This window comes from Rana temporaria, chromosome 4 (genome assembly GCF_905171775.1).
Source record: "Rana temporaria chromosome 4, aRanTem1.1, whole genome shotgun sequence".
In the NCBI taxonomy this organism is placed as follows: Eukaryota; Metazoa; Chordata; class Amphibia; order Anura; family Ranidae; genus Rana; species Rana temporaria.
Genome location: NC_053492.1, coordinates 474,237,281 through 474,250,261, shown reverse-complemented (window position 1 = coordinate 474,250,261; position 12,981 = coordinate 474,237,281). Strand labels below are relative to the sequence as shown.

General features: G+C 47.6%; 1 protein-coding gene across 1 annotated transcript; it reads left to right on the top strand.

Moving 5' to 3' along the window:
* Positions 1 to 14: 14 nt before the first annotated feature.
* LOC120935796 (zona pellucida sperm-binding protein 4-like) lies at positions 15 to 11,690 on the top strand. Its single transcript, XM_040347858.1, has 12 exons — positions 15 to 198; positions 2,019 to 2,140; positions 3,410 to 3,503; positions 3,694 to 3,852; positions 4,393 to 4,577; positions 6,592 to 6,689; positions 6,770 to 6,900; positions 10,649 to 10,838; positions 10,918 to 11,068; positions 11,146 to 11,224; positions 11,362 to 11,457; positions 11,545 to 11,690. The coding sequence occupies exons 1-12, from the start codon at positions 15 to 17 to the stop codon at positions 11,688 to 11,690; spliced, it is 1,635 nt and encodes a 544-aa protein (XP_040203792.1).
* Positions 11,691 to 12,981: the final 1,291 nt, after the last annotated feature.

Sequence of the window (12,981 nt, the reverse complement as noted above, 5' to 3'; positions counted from 1 at the left end):
AAGTGATCATCAAGATGGGATCTTCCAGGACAGGAATGGGCTTAGCACTGCTGTTGTGGAGCTTCAGTCTGTCCTGGTTGCTGTGTGAGGCCAATGGACACTTTGAAAGCTCCTCGCTCCTCCACTGTGCTCTGGACAAGATGGAATTGTCCTTTTCTATGCCCAACGGAGGGGCCACCTCTTCCCTGAAAGTGTTGGGTAAGTCGTCCCCCTGCCCCCTTCTTCTCCCCCCCCCCCCCCCCCTTTTTTTTTTTTTTTTTTTTTTTTTAATTCAATTATTTTTAGTTTAAGGGTGGAAATTGCCAAAAGTAGGGATGCTGTTCCTACTAATTGGCTGGTAGTTCACAGTACATGGAGGATGGGAGTAACACATGATGAATAGGGATCAGTGTGATATTATCCAGGATCTGCACTAGAATGTAGCCAATGTCCTGAGATATTAAAGATCTAGTGACTGGATGGGTACACCTCCTTATTACAAAGTGCACTCAAGATTATTTCTCCTACCCTTACCAATCTATCCCATTGGGGAGATTTCACTTCCTGTACCACAAACAAAACAGGAAGTGGGGAGATATGGGGCAGCTGCCCCCCCCCCCCAGATTCCAGGGCATCCCCTTGCAATGAATGGGCAGCCCTACCCATGATGCATGAAGATCTACAGATTTTTATAACAGGCTGCTGGCCATGGGGCTGGATGGTGTGCCTATGCCTTCTACCTGCATAGTAGTAAAAAGTCTTGGGTTGTACCCATGGCCCCCCCTTTTTTTTCAGCAGGAACGCGGTTTCGGCACCTCCAGCTCTGAATGTATGTCATGGTGTTTGGAGATGGGTAGGGGGTGGAACCAAGGAACGGTGGGTAGGGGGTGGAACCAAGGAATGGTGCTCGGAGGTGGGTGGAACCAAGGAATGGTGCTCGGAGGTGGGTGGAACCAAGGAATGGTGCTCGGAGGTGGGTAGGGGGTGGACACACGAGGTGACTCAGGAGGGAGTTCCTGCACCTATTCTCTAAGAAAAAAAGCCCTGGTAGTCCCCAGAAAAGTAAGGGGGTGTCATCTTCCAAAGAGGACACAATTTCTGGTGACCTGGGGGTCCCCAGGGATTCCATTAATTTGCAGGTGTTTCCTTGCTGCTTTTTTTTATATGGAACAGGAAGTAAAGGGAAATCTCCCTAATGGGACACAGATGGCAAAAAATAAACGGATAGGTTATAACCCTTCCTTACTCCAAAATGGGGACAATTTTGCCTATACTCCTAATTTAACAGTAAATGTGCAATGATGGTGAATGGGGTAAATATAACTAAACTGTTCAGTCAACATTACTATTGGGTGGGGGGGGGGGGGTGGATGTAATACAGTAAATATACCGTCCTATTTAGTTCTGGCTTGGATCAAAATGTCATCCCAGGGGGAGGAGGGGCTTTCTCAGCTAAGCATATCTGCCTGGGTTAAGGGCAGATGGATTTCAAGAAGTAAATGCTACTTGATTCATCTGCCCTAAAGTGTTACTATGCCCTGACCCTGCATTTGTATATTCCATATGTCTGTTCTCATACGGTACGTGCAAATGTGTAGTGTTTTTTTGTTTTTTTGTTTTTTTTCTTTCTCGATAAACTGCTAAATGCTTTTTTTTTTTTTTTTTTTTTTTTTTTTTTGAATACACTGTTTAACAAGAAGTCTCAGTGGTTTGGTTGGTCTAACAATCTTGTGCTAATGCACCCCCCGTACTTTCCGAGGATAAGCTTCCAGGAGACGAGGGCTGTACTCGGAAAGCCCATCAGAGCCGCTGGCACTTCCGCACAGCCAACCAGCTGCCGTTATTCAGGTGGTCGGCGCTCAATTTCCGGACATCTGAATTAGAACAGCAGCAGCTGGCAACAATAACATACATTAATGCAATGTGTTATTTCAGTGGCGGAGCCACCAGAGGGGGCGGCGCTCCAGCCACTGTGTGACACTTTGGTTTGGTATAATGTGCCTTTAGAAATCTACATAAGATTTTATGTTTTTGTTCAGATATCCAGGATGAATTTCAGGATCCTGCCAATGACTCTGCTTGTGGGATCTGGGTGAGTCATGGATCCAATAACACAATGGTGATCGCTGCTGCCTATGATGGATGCTACGTAAGGGAAGAGGTAAGCCTGACATCACTGACTTGGGCTTTTTTGATGCTGTCATCGGACAACTCATTTCAAAGTTCTAGGTTCCCAATAGAATCCTAAAACTATAAACCTGTTCCAATGAATGCATTACTAGTATAGATTGGGTGTATGTATAGCCAGAACTTTGGTTCTGTAGACCAGACTGCCTAGGTTTATTAATGACAATGCCTGGTGACATCTCTCTGAGGCAATGATGTCCCTTTAGAAGTTTTCACTTGTAGCATCTTCAGGACAGAAGTGAAGGGAGAACTTCCAAACTGGGCAGTACTCTAACCCTTCGTTACCCAAAACAAAAATTCTGGCTTGACCTGTGCTAGCTATAAGTGTAAAGAGTCCCGGAGCTGAGAGGGAAACGATAGGAGGAGGGATGACGTGACAGGAAGGGACAGTTCAGGGAAACGTGGTCTAGAACAGGAGGTTCTTTAAGGGAATAGGAGTGGCTGCTGGGATATTAGCCTGGAAGTGACGTAGCGTCACTCCTCCATCTTGCAGCAAGGGAGAAGCGTCCCACCCACCCTCCCCATGTTGCAGGAAGGGGGCGGGGGCGGTGTTGGGTCTCTAAAAGAGGAGAAAAGGCAGGAAGTTTTAGGAAAAACGGTGGTACCCATAGGTGGTATGGGGGTTACGGGTACCTTTCGGTTGACCAGGAAGGAGTTGACATGTAGGTCACTGCGGACAGGTGTACTGCCTCTGAGTTGGGGGCTTGCGACTGAGGCCAAAGTTAAATAGTTTATTGCCCCAGTGTCCAATTGGAGTTGTGGTCTCTCAGACCACAAGGATGTTGTAAAGTTTTGTATAAAGTTATTTAAAAAAACTGTTTATGTTAATTATAGAATTTGTTAAATAGGCCGTAAGGCCAATTTTACTCCACAATGTTGCCAGTCGTTTATTGGAAAAGTGGGAGGTGGGGTAGGTTATGCAAGGGGTGGTCACTAATCTGAGGATCGGTCCTTAACATGTCAAGTGCCATACTCCTGGGTAAGATGGAAGCTTTAGACTTGGATCAGCAGGCTTTGGCAGAATGGACTGAGACAACTCAACTTGGGTGATGCAGGGAGTCTCCAAACCTGCAGGCAAAGTGGCCCTTTGCTTGCCTTGATCTGGCTTTTGGGATGGTGTTTCTCCCACTGACCACAAAGCATACGGCTTTGTTTCCTCCTAATGTCGGGGCACCTTCTACTCCCTGTGAGCCCCCCCCCCCCCCACTGAAGTTGTAATGCATGCTTTTTATTTTTTCTCTAGGATGGGGAATATATGATGGTGCTGCTTCTGGAAGACATTGTTGATGGTGCAGTTGACCAATACAAGACGGAGAAGAGATGTCCAATACAGGATGGTAACATGTCTAATCTTCTAAATGGGAGGGGGGGTTGGTACAGTAATATCGGGAACCCTCATGCCATTGTCCCCTGGATTGAGGGCACAATGTAGCTTCATTATGGGGGGTAGTTATTGGGACAGGGTACATCTCTCTTTAATCTCTAAAGTCCTAGATGTACTGCATGTTGCTCTCCTTTCTTGTATAGAAGCCCTGGATGCCCCCAGCCCTGATGTCTGCTCTGCCGTTGCTAAAGAAGACAAACTGTCCTGTGCTGACACACCTGTAACCAGTGACTCCTGTGCTGCAATGGGATGCTGCTACTCCCCGAGCGATGCTACAATGCCCTGTTTCTTTGGTGACAAGTGTAAGTTGGATGTTGGGTAGCCGTATCAGCCTGAACATGCCTAGGGCCAGCCTGTAGTTTACTTTTTGTCAGATAAGGTTGCTAGTACCTTAGCTAAAGGCACTTTAAGATTGAATTTCATAATTGGGTGACTTGAAGCAAAGTCTAGTATGTGTTTGTTAAAATGTTTTCACAATGGTGTCTTGCCAGCTTGACTTATTTTGGACTAAGCCACACTTATTGCTCTTATGGGTACAATGGACAACCCTCTGGGTGTCCATAAGACTTTCTATGATCTTCACTGCAATCAAACTCATCTACAGATGTGGGTTAGATTAGACCAGTGATGGTGAACCTTGGCACCCCAGATGTTTTGGAACTACATTTCCCATGATGCTCAAATACACTTCAGAGTACATGAACATCATGGGAAATGTAGTTCTAAAACATCTGGGGTGCCAAGGTTCACCATCACTGGATTAGACTATTTGGAAATACTGCAGTGACTCAATCATTTTATGTCTAGTCTACATGGTGACAACCCAATCTTGTTTTCTACAGTGACCACACAGTGCAGATTTGATGGCAACATGGTGATTGCAGTGTCCAGTGAACTGACCGTGCCTTCTCTGTATCTGGACTCCGTCAGGGTGATTGGATTGGACTCCTGCAGTGGACTGGCCATAGATAACAGTAACTCATTTGTAGTGTTCAGGTTCCCACTATCCTGCGCCACAGCATATCAGGTAGGTATTGCAACACAGCCTGACTATAGCAGTCTGACCCTTGTGGTGCTAGCAGAGCAAAAGGCCTGTACACACGATCGGATTTTCCGACGGAAATTGTGTTTTGAAAGGGTTTTGTTGAAAAATCCAACCGTTTGTTAACTCCATTAGACAATTGTCAGATTTTCCAACAACAAATTCAGCCATGAATAAGCACTAAGTCAGTGCGAAACGTCGGTTATCCTCCTGTTTCTGTTGCTGTGATCTGGTATGTTTTTGCTGTTCGTTTAAATAAAGACAACCTGTTTGGTTTGGAGTGCGGCCATCCATCCTTCATTTTACGCCAATGCTTGCCTAGTGCACTGCCAGCACCCTTGGAATCCTACACCTGTGTATGACCCTATAGCAGACCCACCTTGAGCAGTGATTTTCCTTCAACAAATGTGTGATGTCGGATTAGCCAAAGTACAAACGCACATGCTCAGAAGCAATGCTCACCATAAGACCACATTGGCAAAAGTTGCCCAAAGGGTGGCACTAAAGAGCTGAAAAACGCCTAGCTTCTGTTGGACGACAATTCTTTGCCGTTTTTTTTATATGAAATTCAAGTTCACGGCCAACGCCCTTCAGACAAAAGTCCTATGCTTTGTCTGTGGAAAATCCGATCTGTACCAGGCTTTAGCTTTACACATGCTCTATATACATCCGATCTGTACCAGGCTTTAGCTTTACACATGCTCTATATACATCCGATCTGTACCAGGCTTTAGCTTTACACATGCTCTATATACATCCGATCTGTACCAGGCTTTAGCTTTACACATGCTCTATATACATCCGATCTGTACCACGCTTTAGCTTTACACATGCTCTATTATACATTTGAGACCTTACAACTGCAGTTCTTGGTCTTTATAAACTCTTGGCTACAATTCTGGTCTTTAGGCTTTGACCTTACTTGGTAAAGGTGAATATTGGTTCAGCTTCTTTGCCTGAAATGGTGAGGATGACACCTTTGAACTTCAGTATTACTTGCTTCTAAAGATTGTTGTAACGGAACTGTCCAGCACCCAACTTGGGTGCTTCCATCAGTATAGATGAGCATCCATGAGACACTAGCTTTTAATGCTAACTGAAACTCGCTTTATTGACAATGCGTACCCATTTATAGCACAGATCAGGTAGTGCCTGATCACATTACCCTCAACGCAAACTGTAAAGAAATATAGCTAAGGAACAGCCACTAAACCTAGTCGTTGAGCTAATTAAACTGGCCATCTAAGTGACTCGGTGCCCATTTGGCACGAAGCCCACAACTCTGTATATGTTGCATATTATCAGAAGCATAAACGGTCCATGGAGATCCAACTGCTTACCTTCTTGTTGAACCAAGGGACGGTGGGTGACTCCAATCAACAATAGGAGGCACATAAATGACTGTTCTGCTTAACAGAATATAGGAGATCCCAGTATTGGGTTTCTTTGAGATGATCATATTAACATCTGCTTAGTCTCAGTCTAAAGTCATTGCTGGTTTGGGAACAAAGGACCCAAATCTGTTTTGAGGAGACATGGACCTGGATCCAAAGCAAGGCCACTCAAAGGGTCCTCCAGGTACACCTCCCAAAGAGTAGCATTCCATTAAAAGTCGGAGCCCGTAGGCAAGAGGCCATCCTGAAGGCCCCTTTCTTGGTTGGGTCAGTCATTCAGCATAAATTAAAGTTTGCTATAGACCAGTTGGAATTCAGCCAGTTTAGTATGGCTGTTCCATTCATGAGTGATCTAACTATTACCTTCATGAACTGGCTTAATTGGTATTCCAATACTTTACTGCCCCATTAACCCTACTCCTTTGCTTATCTAAAACCTGCTTAACAGACACTTCTGTAGGCTTCTTGTGGTGTACAAAAAGCCACCCGTTGCAATTTTCTGTCTCGTATTGAAATATAAAGACTTCTGGTGGATGGTATTGCTTTTAAAAGCTCATTGATTGCCTATCCTGGTTTGTTGGAATTTTAAACTTTTCTTCACCCAGGTGCCCAATGGTCCAATGAACTATGAAGCTACTATTGAAGCTGGTAGACAAATCCAGACCTGGCAAGGATCTTCTATTACTAGGGACAGTACAATGAGGTAAGATGACCGATCCTGCTGTAGTACGAACGTGATGGGTATTAGGGGGCACTGTATCTAATACTGTACTGTTTCTCTAGGGTGACTGTGCAGTGCAGCTTCATTCAAACTGGTATTGTGCCACTGCTGAGTTTTACAGTCAACACTTTGCCACCACCTCTTCCTGTCAGTACATCTGGTCCTCTTGAGCTGGAGATGAGGATTGCACAAGGTGAGAAGTCTTCAGCTTGCTAGAATTAACCAATATGCTTCCACTAGTCTAGTGCCCATTACTGTAATGCAGGGCTCGCCAACTTTCTGAGTTTACTGCCTTTCTTACTCTAGGGCAGGGATCCTCAAACTACGGCCCTCCAGATGTTGTAGAACTACACATCCCATTAAGGGAATGGTAACACACTGACATTCACAGACATGACTAGGCATGATGGGAATTGTAGTTCCTTAACAACTGGAGGGCCGTAGTTTGAAGACCCATGCTCTAGGGCAGTGGTCATCAACCCTGTCCTGCAGGGCCCACTAACAGGCCAGGTTTTATGTATTACCTTGGGGAGATGCAGACTAGAATACTGCAGTCACTGAGGAGAAAATGATATCAGCTGTGATGTATTTCAGTTATCTTGCAAACCTGGCCTGTTAGTGGGCCCTGCAGGACAGGGTTGATGACCACTGCTCTAGGGCATCTCAAACTGGCGGCCCTCCAGCTGTTGTACAACGACAAGTTCCATCATGCCTCTGCCTGTGGGAGTCATGCTTGTAACTGTCAGCCTTTCAGTGCCTCATGGGACTTGTAGTTTTGCAACAGCTGGAGGGCCACCAATTTGAGACCCCCTGCTCTAGGGGCAGGGGTTGGCTGGTTGGAGTAGAAAATGTCCTGGCATCAGGAATAAACTATGCCCCATTGGGGGGGGGGGCAGGGCCGGACTGGCCTACCGGGATACCGGGAAAATTCCCAGTAGGCCGCTTGCTTTTCTGCCTGTCAATCAAATACAATCAGCGGCGGCCGTAGTTGCGGCCGCCATCGCCGCCGCCGCTCTTTTCAATTGTGCACGGGTGTCGGCTGCACTGAGTTTCCTGGGGCTGCTTTTGACTAGCTCCAGACTGTCACTGCCTTAGCTAAAAGCAGCCGCAGGCCGGCGGGTTGCGGCCGCCATGCTCCTCGCCGCACTTCCCTTCTTACCTAGCCAATCAGTGAGCAGCGCCAGCATCACTGATCATGTGTCTAAGGGGAGGAGCCGAGCAGGAGAAACAAACGTCGGGACGTCACATGTTCCATCTTCCCGCGCGGCGCCAGGACAGCCCACGATGTCTCTGCAGGGTCACGAGTGAGGGGATAGGGAGAGAGCCGCAGAGGAGAAGTGTCGACTTGGAGGCTGGAGCACAAGGTATTTTTCTAATATTAGAGGGGACGGACAGGATAGGACAATTGGGGGGGGGGGGGGGGGGGGGGTTATACAATGTACAGGGAGGGGCGATTCTGTATGAAAAGTTCTCCATCACCTGATCCCAGTACTCCCCTCCTTCATCCCAGTGTCCCCCCTGTACTCCCCTCCTTCATCCCAGTGTCCCCCTGTACTCCCCTCCCTCATCCCAGTGTCCCCCTGTACTCCCCTCCCTCATCCCAGTGTCCCCCCCTGTACTCCCCTCCATCCCAGTGTCCCCCCCTGTGATCTCCTCCCCATCCCAGTGTCCCTCATCCCAGTGTCCCCCTGTACTCCCCTCCCTCATCCCAGTGTCCCCCTGTACTCCCCCCCCCCCCCCTCATCCCAGTGTCCCCCTGTACTCCCCTCCTTCATCCCAGTGTCCCCCTGTACTCCCCTCCCTCATCCCAGTGTCCTCCCCCATCCCAGTGTCCCCCTGTACTCCCCTCCCTCATCCCAGTGTCCCCCCTGTGCTCCCATCCCAGTGCCCCCCCCGTACTACCCTCCCCTATCCCAGTGTCCCCCCCCGTACTCCCCTCCCCCATCCCAGTGTCCCCCTGTGCTCCCATCCCAGTGTCCCATATCTGCACCCCCCTTCTCTCTCTGTCACCTACCTTTGCTGCCCTTGCAGTAAAATTGAAATCTGTATAATAATCTCAGAGGATGGGGGGAGGGGCATGTGACTTGGGCTACTTTCACACTGGGGCGTTGCGCCGTCGGCAGTAAAGTGTCGCTATTTTAGCATCGCTTTACTGTCGTTTTTGCGGCGCTATTAAGCCGCTAGCAGGGCGCCTCAAGACTTTTTTGAGTGTCCTGCCAGCACAATGCTAGCGGTCCAAAAGGATAAAAAAAAACGCCCGCAAAGCGCCGCTGCAGCAGCGCTTTGCTGGCGGTTCAGCGCCGCTGCCCATTGATTTCAATGGGCAGGGGCGCTTTAGAAGCAGTGTATACACCGTTCCTACAGGGCCTCAAAGATGCTTTCGCATTGGAGTGAGAAGAGAGGCTATTTCAGGGCATTTTGAAGGCGCTATTTTGTAGCGCCTGCGAAGTACCTCAGTGTGAAAGTAGTCTAAGACCCCTTTCACACTGAGGCGCTTTGCAGGCGCTATAACGCAAAAAATAGCGTCTGCAGAGTGCCCTGAAAGAGTGGTTCCATTCACTCCAGTGTGAAAGCCCAAGTGCTTTCACACTGGAGTGGTGCGCTGCCAGGACATTAAAAAATTTCCTGCAAGCAGCATCTTTGAGGCGCAGTAGGAGCGGCTCCTAAAGCGCCCCTGCCCATTGAAATCAAAGCGGCGCTTTGCGGCCATTAAAAGCACCCCGCTAGCGGCTGAATAGTGCCGCTAAAAATAGCGGCGCTTTACTGCCGATGCCCCCACCGCCCCAGTGTGACAGAGGCCTTAAAGTCATCATCATGTGCGATTGTGTGATGTGCTAAGCAGACAGAGCCGCTGGTGATCCTACTCCCTCTCTCCCCTGTACAGTGTCAGAGACACTGGCGCAGCATTGGCAGAGGACTGTATCCCTGCACAGCTGCGTGTCCCTGACCATCACAGTGCCACTGCCAGTGAGTGTGACCTGTATGTGTACCACTGCGTGCAGTAACTGTCTGATGTTCCATTCCACTCTGCCTTTCTGCCCAGTGCCGCCCATGATACACCGCACGATTCCTCTGCATTATTGGGTGCTGATATTGCCGCATTTATGGGTGCTGATATTACTGCATTTATGGGTGCTGATATTACTGCATTTATGGGTGCTGATATTGCTGCATTTATGGGTGCTGATATTGCTGCATTTATGGGTGCTGATATTGCTGCATTTATGGGTGCTGATATTGCTGCATTTATGGGTGCTGATATTGCTGCATTTATGGGTGCTGATATTGCTGCATTTATGGGTGCTGATATTGCTGCATTTATGGGTGCTGATATTGCTGCATTTATGGGTGCTGATATTGCTGCATTTATGGGTGCTGATAAGGCCATATTTATGGGTGATAAGGCCGCAATTATGGCAGCCCGGCCCCTCTCTGGCTCTCTCATGGATTTCTCTCTTTTTTTTGGGCTGGTATATTAATGCTGTGGGGCTGGTATGAAATTATTTCCAGGGCTGGTTTTCATTCCCAGTCCGGCCCTGGGGGGGGGGGGGGGTAGTAATGGTGCCCATTGGTGTCAGTTTCAAACTATTGCTGATTGCACTGAACACTATGCTACTTTCGACTACCCCCTGACTTGATGGCTTCTGCTTCATCTCATCACATGACTTGCATATTCTTCCATTAAATGGTTTTTCACTTTTAGGATGTAAAACTCTTCAGCTATCAATAAGGCCTTGTGCCTTCCTCTTAGGGCTAGCTTCCCCAGGGTTGGGTATTTGTAGTGCCCCTTCCCCCAGGGTTAAAGGGTGTTTGTTCATTGCAGGAATTCCTTTTTTGTCAAGCAAGAGGGACTTTCTTTCAAGGGTCCCTGAACCCAACCATTTAAGAACTTTATAAAAAAACTTGTTGCCCTTGTGTAACACATTTGTTATGTAATGCAGATTTCGACTATGCCTCATACTACACTGATGCCCAGTACCCTGTGGTCAAAGTGCTCAGAGACCCAGTCTACCTGGAGGTTCGCATCATCGGCAGAACAGATCCAAACCTGGTCCTTGTCTTGAATGACTGCTGGGCCACCAGCTCTGCAGATCCTATGCCCCTTCCTCAATGGCCCATCTTGTTTGACAGGTGAGTAATGGAATCTGTAGAATGGAAGTTATCCCGTCTACCTTGTGCAGATCTCAATTCTCCAGTCTTTCGGTTTCAGTTGCCCTTTCAATGGAGACAACTACTTGAGCCAACTAATTCCTGTCGGAGCTCCTTCACAGGCTGTACCTATACCAAGCTACTACCAGCGCTTTTTGCTCAGCACCTTCACATTTGTGGACTCCACCACCCAGCTTGCCCTTGAAGGACTGGTAAATGAATACAATGTCTTGTATGCATTTTATCTATTGCTTTGCTGTGATTTAATTGTGTATAAACTTGTCTTCAGGTATACTTCCACTGCAGTGCTTCTGTTTGTGTTCCATCTGCCAGGGACAGCTGTGTGGTTTCTTGTGGTCAAAGGAGAAGTGAGTATTCAAGTGTGACTGGTGGCAGAATCTTGCTTTTCATAAAACTCACTTTAAAATCTTAAATTACATCTACTATAACATTTTAAGTGTGTGGGGTGTTTTTTTTTTTTTTTTTTTTTTTTTTTTTTTTTTAGGGCGAATGGCTGAACTTTCTCTGAAGAACACAGTGACTTCTCAAGGACCTGTTGCTTTTGTTTCTGTGGATAATAAAGAAATCTTAAAACTGGAAGGTAATCAATCTGGGAAGTGGGTGGAGGTGTTGACTTAAAAATTGAATTCTTGAATCTCAACTGATTGTTTCCCTCTTTCCTTCATAGGTACTGATCCATCAGATTACTCCACATTGGACCTGGCTAGAGCGCTAGTAACTGCTGGGGTTGTTGGGTCTGTGGCTGTTGCTGTTCTAGGCTTGTGGATTTACCGCAGGAGTCAAACTTCTAACCTTAAAACTGCAAATATTTAAATAAATAATTTTCCTAAATCCTGTCTCCTAGCTTTTATTCCCAACATAAAGCCTAAAATCAGCTTCGTGGCTTAACATTTAAGCTGGTCAGAAATGGGTTTCCACCCAAAAATACAGAGCAGGTTATCCTTGATGGGCTAGGATAGGACTTTTACTTGCAAGGCTATTATCCTGCCCCCAGTATTTTGTATTGGCCCAATCGTGTGATATGCCTAAAGTTTGACGAATCCTTTTACAGCAACTAAAAGATGAGAGCAAACAGAAAAACCACTGAGAATTCACCTTGTGAGTCAATCGTGCTATCCCTGTTACCTATAAGGCCTCATTCCCACTGACATTTTAAAAAAACTGGCTGTAAAGCTAGTACAGACGCCACGAAAAAGCAGCATTTTTTACTTTTATATTCAAAATCAATGGTTCCCTATGGGAGCCCATTGACTCGAATAGAGGTTGCACCAGAAGTCGGATGAAGATGATCTGACTTGCAGGGCCACTCATGTGCGGATAATCTTAAAGGGGAACTCCCGCAAAAATTAAAACTTTTTTTTGCGTGAGGTTCCCCCCCAGGATGATGCCAGACCCTTCGGTCTGGTATGGATCTTAAGGGTCTGGATCCCCCACACTGTTCCCCTGTGTGGGGGATTCCCCTTATCTGAGCATGCAGGTCAGGAAGGGGGGTGAGCGAGCGTCCCCCTCCTACACCAGGCCACATGCCCTCAACATGGGGGGGGGGGGGGGTGCTTTGGGGCAGGGAGGGTACTGTGCCCCCCACCCCAAAGCACCTTGTCCACCATGTTGGGGACAAAGGCCTCTTCCCGACAACCCTGGGTGTTGGTCTGCAGGCGGGGGGCTTATCAGAATCTGGGAGCCCCCTTTACCCATTCACCGGTAGGAAAAGTGTCAAACACTACACAGGTTTTTTTTTAAATCCTTCATTAGTCAGCTCTGGGGGTCTACTGACTTCTCCGCTCTCCAGGGGTCTTCTGACTTCAGGGGTCTTCTCCGCTCTTTTCTCCTGCGCTCCGGTGCCTTCTTCGGGGCTGGCCGTCACCATCTTCTTGCAGCTCTTTTACTAGCGGCGGCCAGCCTGGTCTTCCTCATCGCCGCCTTCTCTTCCGATGTTGCCACGACGCTCGTTCCTGCTGTAATGCCGGGTGTGCGGTGCGCAACAATTTATATAGGCCTCTTATGACCTCACAGTCCCAGCATATTCCAGGTAGTGATGACACAAGGGGCGGGGTAATTAGGTCATTGCCACCCAAAGCATACTGGGATGTCATAAGGTCTATAT